At 44.1% G+C, this 18,442-nt stretch overlaps 1 protein-coding gene across 1 annotated transcript in view; it reads right to left on the reverse strand.

Annotated features, from left to right (window-relative positions):
* Positions 1–2,137: 2,137 nt before the first annotated feature.
* SYNPO (synaptopodin) overlaps positions 2,138–18,442 on the reverse strand; it is an 85,780-nt gene continuing 69,475 nt past the window's right edge. Inside the window, exon 5 of the mRNA XM_020806797.3 lies at positions 2,138–5,275. Within this exon, the coding sequence (XP_020662456.3) occupies positions 4,238–5,275 (1,038 nt within the window). The 3' untranslated portion in view covers positions 2,138–4,237. The remainder of the gene's footprint in view (positions 5,276–18,442) is intronic.

The raw sequence follows: 18,442 nt of genomic DNA on the forward strand, positions 1-18,442 counted from the left end.
TGATGCCTCGTGATACACTTGGTTAACCTGTGCTGGACTGTTTCTAAGGAACCCACAGCCTGACACTACCACAGACACCTGCGTCTCCCACTTAACACTATGCGTGACTGGGAGAAAACAAAGACAAGTGAGGCTTCTTCTTTTCTAGCTCACCTTGAATCAACACTGAATCCACATGGCTGGCGTTAAAGGTTACAGGGATAAATATAGAGGACGACACAGCAGAACTGAGGGCAAGCCGGGGAAACATCTGATACAGCCTGATGGTCAGAGCATCAGCTACATGATACAGTACAGATCACACAGCCTATGGCCAAGGCAAAAAAAAAAAAAGTCAGCTGCAGGTGGTCACACTGGAGAAGTAAGATCATCAGACAGTGTGAATATGAATGGCATTTGATTATTAAGAAAACTTGGGTTGGAGGATTCTGGGATTTGTAGTTGGAAAAAATAACACCCTTAAGCTCTGATTGTTATCAACCTGTGAACTTATATTCCCAATTTAAAGACAGTTCTCCCTCTTTCCTGGGGGGAAAACCCTCTGTTTTAACCCATATTTTCATCCACAGGAATTGGGCAATTTATAGTTTTAAAGGTTTTTCTGAGCTAGAAAAAGTTAATTTCTTGGACTACATCTCCCACAATCCTCCACCCTGCATGGCCACTAGGAGAGGCTGGGAGTTGCAAACCCCATTGTCACTGATCAAGAACTCCTCCAGCCTCTTAAATCAGTTCAGGAGGAACCAAACTAATGTTTTCTTCTTCTCCTCCTTTTATTGGCCTTACTCTAGGTTCCCTGCAGACTTTTAAGCAACCCAATACCATTCTGATGGTTTTGATGTCACAAATATGGGAACAGTTTGTAGAAGGAGGGGTGGGAAGTCAGTAGGCAATTATCGGTCCTTGGTAAACCAATAAGTGCTTGGGGCCCTCCTCAGTCCTTAACTTCAGTCCAGTTGTCTATTGTCTTCCTAGCTTAAAAGATCCATGCTATAGACTTTTGTATCCATGTCTGGCTCAAGAAGATCTCTAGACAAGCAGGTTTGGTGCCTGTCCTCCATAAGATTAGGTTTACGTAAAGAGCTTGAGAGCCCCCATAAAGAAGAGGATGTTTAGGCACTAAGCTAGAGATGCTAGCTTTGAAATATGTATCTTGTTGGGAGCACATGGTGTTCATCATGGTCTATTCAAATGTTGGGCTCATGCTTCTTTCTCTGAAGGAAGAATTCCAGGTTTTTCTTTTCTCTCTCTCTCTCTCTCTCTCTTTCTCTCTCTCTCTCTCTCTCACTCCCCCCCTCTCTACCTCCCTCCCTCCTTCCCTCTCTCTCTCTCTCTCCCTGCCCCTCTCTCTCCCTCCCTCTCCCCCTCTCTCTGTGATTCCAGGACCAATATTATATTCAACTGTGGGGGCCACAGGCAAATGCCATGCTACACTGGCAGAACACAAAAAAACGCCACCAGCACCATAGATCTGCCAGCAGAATTGTCCAGATATGCTGCAGCTCCTGGCAGATCAGCTCCATGAAACAGCAGCTCACCCACTAGAGCAAGCAGGGCTCTGTGCTACCTCAGGCTACCCAACAGCCCATCAACACTTGCTTTCTTCCTCACAGGAACTGGACGATCAGGGCCCCCCATCTGTGTTTCCTTCCTGGTCTTAGAATGTATCCTCCTGTTTGTGCCTTCTGCCCGCCTCCCCAAGCAGAATAGGCACCTGCTGCCACTGCTATCACTACAGCTTGGAAAAGGTACTTTTTTTTGGACTCCCAGAATTTCCAGTCAGCATAGCCAAGTACTTTTTCTAAGCTTTGGCTAAAAAGGGGGCGGGGTGAGACAGAAGGTCAATGAGACAGGGTGGCAGAAGGAGGAGCACACATTTAGAACTCTACCCTGTAATAAAATCAAATCTACACCCCACATGATGCTGCAACTTTATACCAGCCTTGGACCTGGTGCATAAAATCTGTCTCCTTTATCAAGGGGTAGGATTAAAATAGCCTCTCTCATCTCAGTGGCTCCCCTGTCCTTGTTGCTGTAAGAAAGCATAGGAAATGATGTAATTCAGCATCCATCATAGCTCACAACCACCAATTTTTAAAGCCCAAAGTGGGAGTATACTGTACAGAGCTGTATATCTCCGTAGCCACATTTTATGCAAATATAACATCACACACAAGGAGACTTTAGAAGGCAAAACCATGGGTACTAAAGATCCATAAGGCTCTGAAGAGTCTCTGAACTTGATCACGCTGCTTTTCTGACTAAGATCCTCACAGACACAGCTGGCTGGACAGCTCAGTCGTTTATGTATTTGGCCGAGGAGCCAGAGGTTGGGAATTTGATTCCCCGCTTTGAGCAGAGCCAGCCTGTTTGGCCTTGGGCAAGCTGCACAGTCAGTCCCAGGCCACGCTTAGAAGAAGGAAATGGCAAACCACTTCTAAGCATTCTCTATCTGGAAAACCCTGGAGAGGGTGGCCATAAGTCAGAACTGACAATGGCATATGTTGATGATGATTCACAGATACCTCATCTTGGGACTCTGGAGATAAGAACCTACTTCTACAACTGGAGGGGCAGGTGATCATGTTACAAACCATTGGTGCTGTAACTTTGTCCCACGTGGATCTTGTGCTTGGTTAAAACTGTGCTATTCTCGTGCTTTTCTCCCTCCTCACACTCAGATGAATTTTCAGTTACCAAAAGACAGGCCCTGCACTCCAGCTGCTGCCAGAGCTGGTCAAGCAGATGATGCAGGATCAATGCTCGAATGCGTGGGGCTGAATACGTGTCGCCACACACAGAGTTTGATGCAACCTCATTGTTGCACACGCAACCTCATGCTCCCAAGAGACCTGCCTTGTCAAGATCACCTCCATCTCAGATCCTGAGCAACAGAGGCTGCAGCTTTGCTGTGTCCATTGGGCAATATAGCATCCTGCCTGTAAATGAGACATGCATGACCAGGAGAAGGGGGGCTTGACTGGTAGGCCATGCAGCAGTCAGGCTGTGCTCCATGCGGTGCTCCTCCTGAATAGGCTGTCTGTAAAGGCCGGATTAGAACCACTGCCTGTAGGGATGTTTGGGGACTGTACTGTGCAGAGTGTGCCAGTGGTGGGGATACCTCCATCATTGTGAGTTAATGGACTCTGTTCATCTATGGGAAATAAGTATGGTCAACTGTTGCCAGCAGTTCCTAACTGGTGAATGTTTGACAGCATTTCCAGGAAAAAGGGTGTGCTCCTTGTCTGTGTGAGTGTATGTGTGTTTGTGCGTGTGTGTGTGCGTGCTTCCCACACCCCTCCAGAACCTGGGCTGAGTATGGCTAAAAAACCTCAGCCATTCCATTGGTATACCAGCGATGTATCCCGTTCTGTCACTACATATTTACAGTATAAGATTATATAAACAGCAACTCCAGTTCTCTCTCCATCATACAGTTTCCTAGGGTGTCTCACCTTCAGCAGTCCAGAGAGCAGTATATCGTGAAGGCTTCTTCTCTGAGTTTAAAGGATACATAAAAAAGTCAAGCCTCATATTTATAGGAAACACTAAATCACCCAGGGATAACTGCTGGGTGGTCTTCTTGCCCTCCGTTCCCCACTTTCTGCCGATTCTCTCAGACAACTGGAGTGGAGGGAAACTTGATTCATGGCCTCATCAGAGCAGAGGAAAAACAATGACTGTAACATGAGGCAGGCAGAAGGCCGGTCTTCCACTGACAATCTGCCGGGGATTGTGTTACTAATTGTGTGTGTGCGTGTGTGGGGGGGAGAGGGAGACTATATGTGTGTGTGTGTGATTGTCCTCCTTGCAAGGATATTTCAGAATGAGAATAAGAGCAGTCAAAGTCTCATTAATCTCCTGGTAGCTCCAGTCCAGTGAAGACAGATAAATCAAAGCTTGTGAAAGCCAAATACATAAGCAAATGCAGTGATATGGGAGGTACAAATAGACTTCCTGTAGAAATATAGAATGTTGGGATCAAAGCGGAACTGCAGCCACATTTCTTTCTACAGAGGACACCTCTGAGGCCCGAGAAGTCTTTTCCACAAATGTTCTACCTCATTCTCTTACAGCAAGTGGCAGGTTTGAGGAGAAGCAGTTGCCTCTTTGCACAGCCAACTCCTTTCTCCCGATGCTTAAGTGAGTGGGCAGGATTAGTCGCTCGCAAGCCTGCATACACATTTTGGCAAAAGGCTTATCCATTTTTCAGTAGTTCTCTCCTATTTTCCTGTATTTAAGTACAGGGGGCTTCGGCAGGCAGGCTGCCTCGCTTCAGCCTCAGGCTTCCATTCCAGCCTCGGGGACAAATGTTAAAGCTGCGAATGCTGGGGGACTTGATCCCGGAGTCTTCAAAGTCCAGGGATGCATCTGAGTTGGTGGGCGACATGGAGGTGTAACGCTTCTCTGGAGAAGGTATGCTCATTGTGGAAGACTGCAGGGGATTCTTCATGGTTGGGGAGCAGGTGCCCAGATTCTTTGGACTAGTACATGATGATTTCCTGCTTGGACCTGCTGGTGGCGTGAAGATCCTGTGACTATCCATGATTGTGTGTTTTGGAGACTGCACTGGATCCCTCTGGGCCACAGAATGGGGGCCCGTTGTCCTTGGGCCGTTATGGGATGCCACCATGACTGAAGTTCCTGCACCAAAGAGCGAAGCCCCAGTGTTAGCAGGCAGTGTGAAGTACTTGCTCCCATTCATCCGCCCTGCTTTTGGGGATTGTAGTGGGCTTTTGTACGTTGGGGACTGGCTGCCTAGCAACCTGGGACTGTTGTTTGAGGATGCACTGACTGGTGGCATTGCTGTTGGGAGAGAGACACGCCTGAACCCATCCATTCTCATTGGTCGGGGAGATTGCAGTGGGCTTGGGGAAGGGTTGCCGACGCTCTTAGGGCTGCCTCCGGAGGATGATGACGCATTGGCTGATGTCACAGGGGGAGTGAAGGGCCTGAAGGTCTCTGCCCCTGTTGCTTTGGGAGAAGAGCTCTTCCTCCGGGCAGCGTTGATGATGTTTCTGGCCAGCAGAGCTTGCATCTGCCGGCTGGACTTGGGATCCGTTTCCTGCCGAAATGGGGACAGAGATCTTTCGCTCCAAGATGGAGACATGGGGGGAGGCGGAGTCAGGACACTGGCTGCTCGGAAGGCATCTGCAAGCCCTTCCTCAGGCTCTGGTGTTGGGGCCGGGCTCACCCAGCCATCTAAGCTGCTAGGCTGTCGTCGCAGCAGGCGTGGAGTCCACGTCGGGGAAGCAGGCAGGGACGCCTTTCTTTCCTGTAAGGGCAACAGAGAGGAGGGTTAGTGCACTTTCACTTAGGCTGAAAAGAGCCATTTCTTTGGCCTGGAAAAAAGCTGTTTCACGCCCCACTTCACAGCTCATTGGCACTTTTAGTGCCTGTCCATGTGGAAGGCTGGAGGCAGGGAATGGGTGGAATTTGCAGCAGCTGTGGATGCTGCACCCAACACAAGCCCTACTGCGTTTCACAAATGGAATCAACCCATCCTTTCAAAACCAAAGTAGGGCATTTGTTGCCAGCTGGCCAGTGCTGGGAAACTTCTTGGTTACTAACATGCCGAGTTTGGGGCATCGGAGTCCTTTGCCCGCTCAACATGTGGTGACAACGGAGCTGCTGGAGCTGCTCTCTGGGAAAGGAAAGTGTGGCCACCCAGTCAGTGCTGGAAGGTTTCCCAGCTAACTTGGTACTGGCCAGCTGGCGACTGTGTTCTTGCTTGGTTGTGTTTGTGTGTAGAGGATGGCTCTGGAAATTCTGTTTTCATTGCATGTTGATCAGATCACCTGCTGCCCCTCTGAGCTGTCAGTAGCCCGGAAGCCTCCAAGTATTGGTGAGCTGGCAGCTGGAACTACAAGTCCTGCTTTAATGCTAGAAATCACTTGAAAACTGGACATGCACTGTAAGCAGGTTATTGCAAACATGTGATGCTTGTCTTAGAAAGATTTCAGGCTGAGTTTACAAGTGGAAAGATAAATTTTGCAGTCTCAAGTCAGGGGAAATACTGTCATTTAGGCAGCAGGACCTCTATACAGTATTTCTTTTCCAACTGTATCAATCCCTCCACTGTTGCCCTTGGGTAAGGCACCTGACGTCCATGTTTGACTCCCTCCTTGAGTTCTACAAGTAAAATATTCTAATACTGTATCATTGTGTATTAGAAAATATTCTAATACTTAGAAAGCCTGGCTAACAACAAGGCCAGTGGAGGTGATGGCATTCCAGTTGAACTATTTAAAATCTTGAAAGATGATGCTGTTAAGGTGCTACATTCAATATGCCAGCAAGTTTGGAAAACTCAACAGTGGCCAGAGGATTGGAAAAGATCAGTCTACATCCCAATCCCAAAGAAAGGCAGTGCCAAAGAATGCTCCAACTACCGTACAATTGCACTCATTTCGCACGCTAGCAAGGTTATGCTCAAAATCCTACAAGGTAGGCTTCAGCAGTATGTGGACCGAGAACTCCCAGAAGTACAAGCTGGATTCCGAAGAGGCAGAGGAACTCGAGACCAAATTGCTAACTTGCGCTGGATTATGGAGAAAGCCAGAGAGTTCCAGAAAAATATCTACTTCTGCTTCATTGACTATGCGAAAGCCTTTGACTGTGTGGACCACAGCAAACTATGGCAAGTTCTTAAAGAAATGGGAGTGCCTGACCACCTTATCTGTCTCCTGAGAAACCTATATGTGGGACAGGAAGCAACAGTTAGAACTGGTCATGGAACAACTGAGTGGTTCAAAATTGGGAAAGGAGTACGGCAAGGCTGTATATTGTCCCCCAGCTTATTTAACTTATATGCAGAATACATCATGCGGAAGGCTGGACTGGAAGAAACCCAAGCCGGAATTAAGATTGCCGGAAGAAATATCAACAACCTCCGATATGCAGATGATACCACTCTGATGGCAGAAAGTGAGGAGGAATTAAAGAACCTTGTAATGAGAGTGAAAGAGGAGAGTGCAAAAAACGGTCTGAAACTCAACATCAAAAAAACTAAGATCATGGCCACTGGTCCCATCACCTCCTGGGAAATAGAAGGGGAAGATATGGAGGCAGTGTCAAATTTTATCTTCCTGGGCTCCATGATCACTGCAGATGGAGACAGCAGCCATGAAATTAAAAGGCGCCTTCTTCTTGGGAGGAAAGCGATGACAAATCTTGACAGCATCTTGAAAAGCAGAGACATCACCTTGCCAACAAAGGTCCGAATAGTCAAAGCTATGGTTTTTCCTGTCGTGATGTATGGAAGTGAGAGCTGGACCATAAAGAAAGCAGACCGCCGAAGAATTGATGCCTTTGAATTGTGGTGCTGGAGGAGGCTCTTGAGAATCCCCTGGACTGCAAGGAGAACAAACCTATCAGTTCTAAAGGAAATCAACCCTGAATGCTCACTTGAAGGACAGATCCTGAAGCTGAGGCTCCAGTACTTTGGCCATCTCATGAGAAGAAAAGAGTCCTTGGAAAAAACCTTGATGTTAGGAAGGTGTGATGGCAAGAGGAGAAGGGGACGACCGAGGATGAGATGGCTGGACAGTGTCTGCGAAGCAACCAACATGAACCTGACACAACTCCGGGAGGCAGTAGAAGACAGGAGGGCCTGGCGTGCTCTGGTCCATGGGGTCACGAAGAGTCGGACACGACTAAACGACTAAACACACACTGTATCATTGTAATAGTGCTGGCTGAGAATTAAACAGAAAAGAAAACCACATGGAGAGACAGAGTAGAGGGCAGAGGAAACTCCTGAAGTTCAGAATTTGCCTCTGATTTTGTTCCTCATTGTGTTGGGCTCCCTGTATTTATGCTCATTATGGAATTAGTGAAGATTTTTACTAGAAATGGGCATGAATCAGGAAAATGGTGATTCGATTTGATTTGTGATTCATCAAGGTCAACAAATCTCAAATTATGAATTTACATTTTTTTTCTGATGAATCAAAGTGCCCTTTAGCAGCTGGCTTGAGGGGACCCCAATCTTCACTAAACTTTGAAGAATTGTAGGGGGTAGTCAGAGGAAGATTCCCTGCAATCTTGGTATCTCAAAGTGCCTTGAGGGCCATTTTGCAGCCAAACAAATTGATTTGTATTCGTTGGGGGCATTGATTCATCTGAATATGATTCAGCGAATTAGTGATTTTTGAATGAATTTGGTGATTCATTTTTAAATTCGTGCCAATCTCTAATTCTTACAGTATAGTTTAGGGCTGTACTGAACTGACAGGACTACTAAAATTAAAATATGTATTGTAGGATTCCCAAAAGCTTTACTCTGTCTTCCTGTTTTGAATTCTGGAAAATTCAAAATGGCTGCTGACACTTTAAGAAATGGCTGCCGCCTTTGCCATGTACTGCAGATCACCCTTATAATAGTGAGCAATTGTATATCTACCGTTAACTCAAGGGCCAGAATACTCTTTTAGTAGCTCTTCTAGTAGTACATAAAAGGGGGCATGTAATCCCTCAAAGAAAGGGCAGGGACTGAAAAAATCTTTAAAAAAATGTAAAGTCACAATGCTTTATATTTTCATGAAAGCTTATTTTTAAATCTAGAATTCTAGGAAAAAAAACTTTTATTTTGAATATAGGATTCTTTCTCCTCTGACCATGTACAGCAAATCCCCAAGAGATGCTTTGTCTGAAAGCAGATCTGTGAGTCCAGTGGAAATTACCTCTAAATAAGGATTCTGAGTAATTAGTTTGACAAAACAAAGTTGAGGGAGGGAAATTTCTTGGGGCTGCTTTTCTCTCTCCATATTACTTGGTCATACATTTCATCAAATTACAATTCTTCCCCCCACCCCCACCAGGAAGGCTTCAATTTAATACCATCTCATACTCAGGCTTATTATTCTAATAGCACAAGAGTTTGGGGATGGCCAGAAAGAGGAATAAGGCAATGGGGCAATAGCTCAACATTTATTATTAATGCCTGAGAGTGCAGCAGTGGTCTTGTGTTGCCAGAGCTAATCAACATTCTATAAGGCAATTTTAAAAATGGGGACAGCCAAAAAACCTCACAAGTACATATTTTAAACTGGGCTTCAAATCAACGCCAAATATGGCAGTTATATCAGACAGTCTGCTCTTGATCTGTGCCAAATTTGGGGTAGTTTGGACAAGGGGTTTTTGAATTACAATTTTTTACAGTTTTTTGCCCTTCTTTTCAGTAATAGGCAACTTTAAATATACCCAGATTTAAAACAGATCAAATTGAAAAAAAAACACAGTCTTACTTCTCTTGAAAGAGAATGGTTGGCCCCACTTTTTTCATTTGGAGGGAATCCAGGCAGTAAGGGCTGAAATATTGAGTCAGGAGGAGAGGCTGAAGAGCCTGACGCTGAGAGAGGCCCGGAAGGAAAAGACATGAAACCAGGCCTTCTCGGCCGTGGCTCCTCGCCTCTGGAACAACCTCCCTTCAGAGATTTGTGCAGCCCCTACGCTGGGAATCTTTAAAATCCAATTAAAAACATGGTTGTACATCCAGGCCTTCCCTCCAGTCAATACCTGATTTCTTTTCTATTCCTTCTTATTTTATTCTCACTCTATTTTATTATAACTGTATTAAATGATTATGTAATGTTCTTGTGTTTTATTGTTTTATTCTATACTGGAAGCCGCCTAGAGTGGTCGAGTAGACCAGATAGGCGGGGTATGAATCAAATAAATAAATAAATAAATAAAATAAATATTGGGCCTCAAAATTTATTTATTTATTTATTTATTTATTTATTTATTTATTTATTTATTTCACTTTCGAAAGGGAGAAACATTGTTTCCTTATCACACTGAACAAGCTAGCCAACAAGAACTTTGGGAAATAGATACATTTTTTGCAGCTTCGGGGGCAGGGAAGGGAGTTATTTAGATCACTTAGTGCAACTGAAGGTCACAAAAGCAGAGTCAAAAGGCAGGTTTTCTTTGAAAAGTGAAAAAAAGACAGGCCTCCTTTAAAGAAAATAGTGGAGTGACAGTCCTTCAGAAAGGGGAATTAGCATACAATTCAGTATGTCATATTCAAAGTATTGCTGCATTACAAAAGCACAAAGCACTTGTTTGTCTCAGCCCGAGTGCTTTCGGTAAACCTGTTCTCAAGAGTTCTGAGACCAGGCTCCTGACACGAGTTTCCAAAGGGGAAATCAGCTCCAGGTCTGGGGCAATCTGAGCTTCTGAAACTGTCAGTCAGGACCCAATTGATTTTTTTAAACTTCTTCCTGACTTAACATGAATTTTTGCTTGTAAAGGGATTCTGTGTCTGGTTGTAAACATATTTTTAAAGATATTGGAAAAAGGATAGAGAACAAATACCATATTTTTCCATATATAAGATCCCCCAATGTATAAAACAACCCCTAATTTTGATCCTTGCTGGAGGCAGAGGTGAAGGAGCAGCTGCACTCAGTTGCCCCTCATGGCTGCCCATTGACTGCAGCCACCACCACCCCAATCGCTCCTCCAGCGCCACTCGCAGGCTCCCTTCAGGCAGGGGGCAGGGCGGCAGCATGACCTGCTGAGCCCTGGCAGTGGCACTGGAGCAGGCAATTGGGCAACGGCAGTAGCAGTCAATAGGCAGCCACAAGGGAGAGCCAAGCACAGCTGCTCCTCCGCCTCCTTCTGTGTATAAGACAACCCTCAGTTTTTCCTCTAATGATTTTAGGGGAAAGTGGAAAAATAAGGTAGTCAGAAACTCAATCATTTAAACTGTGAAATTACAGTTTTTTGCTTTGTGGCTGGGGACAGTATTACTTGATGTTAGCAGAACTTTTATGCCTATATCCTGTTATAGTCTCAACCATTCCACTCCTCTTGCCACTATGCAATTGTTTGGTTTTAAAAAAATTAGTTAAAAAAGTGACTTTAGGGCACATACATTTTTTCTGTGCCATCAAGTTACTTCATATCATTAACAGCTCTGCTCAGATCTTGCAAATCAACAACCAGAGAGAGAGGTTGTTCTCACTCCCTAATGACCCCCCTCTTTTCCCAGCAATATTGTCTTTTCTGGTGAGTTCTGTATTTTCATTATCTGTGCAAGGTAGGACAGCCTCAGTTTACTCATTTTTTGCTGTAGTAAGAGTTCATGTTTGATTTGATTGAGACCCACTTTTCTGCCTTTCTGGCTGTCTTTCATATCTGTATGGCTCTCCTCCAACACTGCACTTCAAATGAGTTGAATATTATCCTTTTTTTAACTGTCTTTCTTTTACATAGCATTATTTTGACCTTGGTTTCCAGTGACAATATTTGTGAATTCTGAACCCTCCCTTATTTATTTATTTTTCAGTAAGCAAATGGACATCTTTTGGAACATGCACATAGTATTTTTGTAGAGCTTTTGGTCCTATATAGGTTTTCTTCCTAGTGCTGCATACTCTAAGGAAAGAGTTAGAAAACTGGAAGATAGCTGTCTATTCTTTATTCTATGGAGTGCACATAGCAACAGAAGTTTACCTGAGAGGTTAAAGGGTGTGTATGCTTCTCTGTTCTATGTGTTACGCTTACTCACATCTTTTTTTCACCATTTCATTAAGTCCAAACAGCCTTTCAAAATATTTTAGCATAAAGGGACTACAGTGACAACCCAGCTGTTCTTGCTTCTGTCCTCTTCCAGCAACTATAGTACAAATCATGTGCTCATCTTCTGGGATCCTCTTGCACTGGGTAATTCTACATGAGTGAAGTTTGTGTTGGAATTTCTGTATAGTGTGTGGATACTTATACTTTCACTTTAAAAATCCAGGGAATTTGATTCTTTAAAAAACCCTCCAGTTTCTGAATGTGGGATATTGTGCTTCTGTTTCCATGACTCAAAACACCAGGAAATTACCCAATATTGCTCCATAATATTGTGCTCACATTGCCAGCAGGAAAAAGGATGCCAATCTTTACATAGCAAAGGGCAGGCTGAATGTTGCAACACCAGTGAAAGCTGTCAAGATGATCTGCAGGATACACCTCTTGTGCTTGCTACCATTTCTTTTTGTTAAAACAGAGGCCTTAGAATTGCCTTGTGTTTGGGTGAAAATTGGTTGAACATATGGAAAAAAGAAGTCAGCTTCTGGAATTTTCCCTTGCCTACTGTCACTTTGTGAACAGTAGTGAGCACAAGAGGGTATCCTGTAGACCATCTGGATTGCTGCTATAGCTTTACTTTGACTTAATGTCTAAGGTAGAAAACTATGTATCTCCTCCCATGTGGGCTACAATAAGGATATATTATGTACAAGAACCCTTGAAATGTAGTATCACATGTTATGGGGTGGTAATGAAGGTAAGACACATATCAGAGTCTGTTTGATATCTCTGAATATGAGCAAAGAATAGTGCTGAGCATGGTCACATGTTGACCAAGGAAAAATGAAATTCATTCACAACTACATTGTTGTCTTTCTCTTCCCCCCCCCCCCACATTTTAACAAGATGGACAGGGGCATAAGAAGCTGTCAGACCTTGGGTCCATCTACCCCAGTACTGTTGACCAAAACCAGCAATGGTTCTCCAGGACTTCTGACATGTACAGTAACCTCTGAGCTATTTCTGGACATATAAGGGACTGTACCTGGGACCTACATGGAAAGCACATATTCTGTCCACTGAGGACTGAGGTATGATCTCTGCAGCTTGTAAAACCATTTATTTATATATTTATCTTGTGCACTGCCCCAATTAGCACCACCCACTACACTAGGCAGTTTACAAAATAGACTGGTGAAACCCCCTCCAACACCACCCGAGCATAAACCCACATGTCTAAGGTAGAATGTATCTCCTACATCCTAAACTATATGCCTAAATATGAGCTTTTTAAATGATTCTAGAAGTTGGGAGATGAAATTGTACAGGAAAGTAGAACCTCTCTTATAGTAATTTCCTTCCTGCCTGCCTTCCACATTAACTCCCAGGAAATTGTATCCAGCTATGTGAATGTCTTCCTTTTCTCAGCATGCTCCCAGTCCTCCCAGCCTGACTACTTCACTCACTGTCTCTTGCAAGCAGAAATGCTGACAAAGGGTAATGAGGGACTTGTATATGCTTCTATGCGAAGGATTACAGGCATTTGATTCATGCTCTGCATCCCACCCAGACCTACACCAGAGCAGAAACTATTGGGGGAAATGCTTGCCTTTCCTTTGCTTCCTGGGTCCTTCTCTCCATGGAGCTTCCCCTCCCACCTGCCCTCTCACCCAGCTGTTGCTATGATGCTAAACCAAAGTTTTCTGCCATCACCTTTTTGCTGAATGTTTTGTATACTTTAAGCTAAAGGCCAAAATTGTGTGAAACTCATCATCATGGGAAAGTGGAATATTAAACCCCTTTTGTTTCATTTTCCCCCAGGTGTTTCCAGATGTCTTACATTAGAGACCCTATGGTGCACTGGATAAATAGATGGAGAGAAAGTGTTTTTATAGGAAGGCCAGTGAGATGGAAGGGAAAGATGGAGCAGTGACACTGACAGATGAGAAAGCTTTTGTCGCAGGGTGGATATGGGAGTGGCATGATGAACCCACACAGGCACACATTGGCTGAAACCCAGTAATAAATCACAACCAAAGTAGGCCCACTGAATCAATGGTACTTATATAGGTGTTAACTTGCCAAATCCTCACTGATTCAAGGGACCTACTCTAGTTGTGACTCACCACTGGATTTCAGCCACTATGGCCCTGGTCACATGATAGGAATGTTCTGTAGTTCTTCCAATACTTTCCGTACCTCTGTTGTATAGGCTTGCGGTCACGTGATGTATATACACCGGTATGAACGTCCCAAGGACTTTTAGTTGCAGCGGTCTATTTCCTCCTATTTGAATCTATATGGCCAGCTACACAATTTTGCCAGTCTATTTTTTCTCTATCCTCAATTGTGTATTTATACCCTCAATTTAAATATACTGTACACTATATATATAATCCGTTCCGGAAAAATCCTCACTATGTGGATTCGTTGCTATGCGGAACAAAAAAGCCCATAGGAGTGCATTAAAACATGTTTAATGCATTCCTATGGGCAAAAAACTCACCGTTATGCAAAAATCCTCCATATGGCCGCCATTTTTGCTGCCCGGTAAGCAAGGAATGGGCGCGAAAACACTGCGGGCAGCCATTTTTTTACCCGGCGGCCATTTTGGAACCACCAATCAGCTGTTCTAAAAACATCGCTATGCGAAAATCGGTAAGCGAAACAGCTTGCCGATCATCGCAAAGCAATGTTTTACCATTTAAAACATTGCAATGCAATCACAAAAACGATCACAAAAAATACATCGCTATCGGATTCGTCGTTAAACAGGGCGCCCGTTATGCGGGGCACCACTCTCTCTCTCTCTCTCTCTCTCTCTCTCTCTCTCTCTGTGTATTCACTTTATAAGTATATCAATATAAGTCTAAAGGGTTTTCTGTTTTGAGAAATGTCCTCCTTTACACTAGTTGATCCTGAAGAAATGCATTGTGCACAATGGATCACCATATGTCGCTGTATGTCCACGAGAGCACAAAAGTCAAGCTGCACAGGTGTCATCTATCTAAAAACCTAGGCATAGGTTCACCCAATTATCAATTTGTGGGGCCACAAATACAAAAAAGGCTCACTCTCAGCCTACACCTATGAACACACGGGCAATTAGGAAGAGGCAACTGTAGAACTTTTTTCTTTCCACATGGCCAATAATGATGACCACCCTCGGCTTGATGTATTATTAATATGTATTTTTTTAAAAAAAAAATCCCGACTGTAATGCACTTTTAGCAACGTATCGATGTACTGGGCAGGACAGGAAAAATATGAGAGCCACCAAAATGGCGGCAACCTTTGCCTCAGAAAAGAAGTTGGGCGCACAGGCAAATGTGGTAAGGAATGCACAGGTACAATGGAAGTACATTACACAAGCCTCTCAGGGAGTTTATATATAAAAAAACCACAGTTACACCGCTGGCAGGAAAAATGTTTCAACCTTGACTGTGCATTGTGTGACATGCACAAAAAACAAAAACCCCGCAACAATGTAACTGGTGAACTAGAGAACATTTCCCTTGTATGACCAGGGCCTCTGTCGGAAATAACTGGCCACAACTTCCTTTGCTAACCGTTGCCCTAGCCTTGGCCCAGCAAGGCTGTTGCTGGCTGAGGATCCCTTAAGGAGATCCGTGGCCAAGAGAGGGAAAATGGCATGAACGGATCCATCTTTGGCAAAACTGGATCAGTCCCAGTGCCTCGACCCCCACACCCTTCTTTTAATCTTTCCAGATGGGCCAGAGAGAAAACTGCTGATCTCTGGGCTGCTAAGGAAGCCCATCCCACAAAGCTGGGCTCAGACTGGTGGAGCATGGGAAAGCAAGTTGCAGCAGACAGCAGAGTGCAAGGAAGAGCAGATGTGCCACACCTTGACTGCTGCCATTCTCAGCCTCTTTTTGGCCACAGCCATAATAAACACAATATGAAAAGGAATGTAGGCCAAATCAGGATTGTACAAGTTGCATAATGATCCTTACAAGGCGGTGCGTGAATGACTGTTTCTAGTCTGTGGCCCTCTTCAAATGTGCCAGGGGGCCATATGGCCTCCATTAAGAATAGCTGGTTGTGAGCCACCTAGACTACTAACTCCCAACTGTGAATCTATAAAAAAAATCTTGTACTATATATAATACCCAAACACTAGCCATGCTGGCTTGGGGATCATGGTCCAGCTAAATCTAAGAGTCTACATTTGGGAACAACTTGTTAATGCATATTGTGTTGCTCAGGTCACTGGTGAATGTGTGGCCCACCAAATGTTGATTGGACCTTAGACCACAGTTTCTATTAGTTCTAGCCAGTGATGGATGATGGGAATTACAGTCCAACAGCATCTGAAGGCTCCCTGGTTCCCCAGCCCTGACCTTGAGAGTCCTCTTTAACATGGAGTGTTTGGCATTGCCACCATATGAAGCAAGGAGGAGAAGGAGAGGCAGAAAGGGCTGCTGTGCAGTCATTAGCTTTGCGTAGAGTTGAATGGGAGCCTTTGTCAGTCATCTTTGTCTTCCTTGGAAGATTGCATGCACAGCACAGAAGCAATTCCCTAACCCTATTTATTCCACAAGATGAATGGCAGCTAGGCCGTCCCTATTTCTCTACAGCAGCATCCTTTCCTAAAAGGCATTCTTCTTTTGGGGTTGGGCACTCCCTCTTGTTTATGTTGAAATGCACAATGGTCAGTGTTCTCCCTCTCTCTCTCTTTAACTCTGCCAGAACAAATAAGATCCATCTGCCACTGAGGCTGCAGAAGGCTCAGACAAAGGCAGAAACCTGACTGCAACATAATTCTGGAGGGTCTGCGGCTGAAGAGCAGAGTCACAGCACAACATGCAATGGCCGATAATAGAGTTCCCTTCAAAATGCAGAACAGAGCGGGAAAACACTTGACCCTCCAGATACTGTCAGACTGTAACCCCTTGCAGCTCTTCTCAGCAGAGCCAGGAATGAAGGATTGTGGGACTTGTAGGCTACATATTTCCCCTGATCTTTATGCAGAACAAACAAATTGAAAAACATATTCCATAAGTTCATGTAGAGAGAGTGACATGGAGAAGGGTTCCTTGTTGCCTGCTCTAGCCTAACACCAAGCGTTTTGGGAAGTTTCCCTTCCATGTTAAATGTAACTCCTCGTTGTGAAGGGAAGAGTCTGAACTGGTGAGTGCTTCCTCATTGCTTTGTTCCTCAGGGTGTTCACTACTGGCCCTCTTCCATCCCTTCCTCAGGAAAAGATCACGAACCCTTCCAGATTTATGCTCCTGGAATCCAACCAGGTGCTTCAGTAGCACATCGCTCAGGTTAACTGTCAAGCATGTGTCAGCTTCTTTTTGTCACTTCTCTGGCAAGCATACTTGGAAGTTGTACATGTCAACTTCCCTCTGGGTGGTGTTGGAACAAGCTTCCTTCCCCGCTCACCCCAAGGCAGTAGGAGAATTCAGCAGAAGTAACATTAACGAGAATAAGGTCATAGAAGAAACAGTTCCTATGGGAATTGTGTTCCTCACAGTTAAACATAAGAGCTGAGTGGAGAGGTGTGTGTGTGGGGGGAAACAGTCCACACCCAAACCCCTGCAAACACCTGGCCTGTTTTCCTGGGTTCACAGGTACAAGATACAAATATATATATATATATATATTAGAATATCCACTTGAAACAGATGCAAGGGGACATCACACTCCAACATCTGGGGTGAGGTGCCCCCTACTCCAGTCAAAAACTACCACACTGGTTGCATCACACTTATTTACATTCCTTGGGGCAAAGGGAGGGAGAAATGTTTGTTACCAACAGCCCTGTCTGGGTTTTATACCCCTTTAGCAGAACTTCCGTTCTAGGCAATGAAATAGGTAAAGAGAAACATGCTTTCCAGTGTAGCAGAACATGCAAATAGACAGTGGCAAGTTTGGTGGAACTATTGCTAAGTCACATTTCCATGACAGGAATAATAAAGAAGCGCATTTTCTATCTTATCCCAATGTAATGGGGAAAGGAAAAAGCCTAAATGGCCTCTATAACTAATATCACTTTCCCAAATACGTTGCCTGTACATCTTTGCAATTGGCTCTTAAAAAAAAAAAGTGGAGCTTTTTATCCAGTTTGCTAGAGATCCATCCAGAAAGGCTGCTGCCATTTTTATTCTGTGTTTTACATTATATGCTATTTTACACCATGTGTTGTTTTATTGCTTTACAATTGGTTTGATGTTAGGTGTTATTTGCCTCATAAGCTGTCCATAAATATTTGTTAAATCAATCAACCAATCAATCCCCAGCCTGAATGGTCTGAGAATTTAGAGAAAAAATGGCGAAAAGCTTCAGCACCTTGATAAATTCTAGATTTTTGTGGCCAAAGGCAACAGTTAGATCTTGCACTTTCTATGGAGAGGAACAAATGTTACTCCAAAGCTGATGACAGAAGCCTTAGTTATATTAAATATCCAGCTATCTTACAGCACTTATCCTGTATCCTTTTAGCTACCTTCATAACTATTCTATCTCCAAGTATGTGGCACATCAGGCATTTACTGCTCCACCACAAACATTTGTCCCTGTAACTCCATTAGTATTACAGAGCTTTTGTCTAGTAGCATGCTGAGCAGTAGCTTGGTAGACTTAGCTCAGCCGGCAGGTAGTCTGCACAACAACTGGTATTCTAATATCTGTCTTTAATTGTTCAGTTGCTAAATGTTTTCACATGTGGAATTTCAATGCACACTTGGCCTTAAGCTATGTGTGAATGCTGCTCATGCAGCACAAGAAATGGAAGAAGAATTAAATAAACATAAGTGATGGTGTTTTACATTTGGTGTTGTCCTCATTTATGGAAATACCTTTAATTTCCTAGCTCTGTTGGTATTCCAACAAAGACTCTTAACTCTTATATGCTTAGCTTGCCTCGCAGAAGGATTTACAAAAAGGTCCC

Source organism: Pogona vitticeps, chromosome 2 (genome assembly GCF_051106095.1).
Source record: "Pogona vitticeps strain Pit_001003342236 chromosome 2, PviZW2.1, whole genome shotgun sequence".
Classification (NCBI taxonomy): Eukaryota; Metazoa; Chordata; class Lepidosauria; order Squamata; family Agamidae; genus Pogona; species Pogona vitticeps.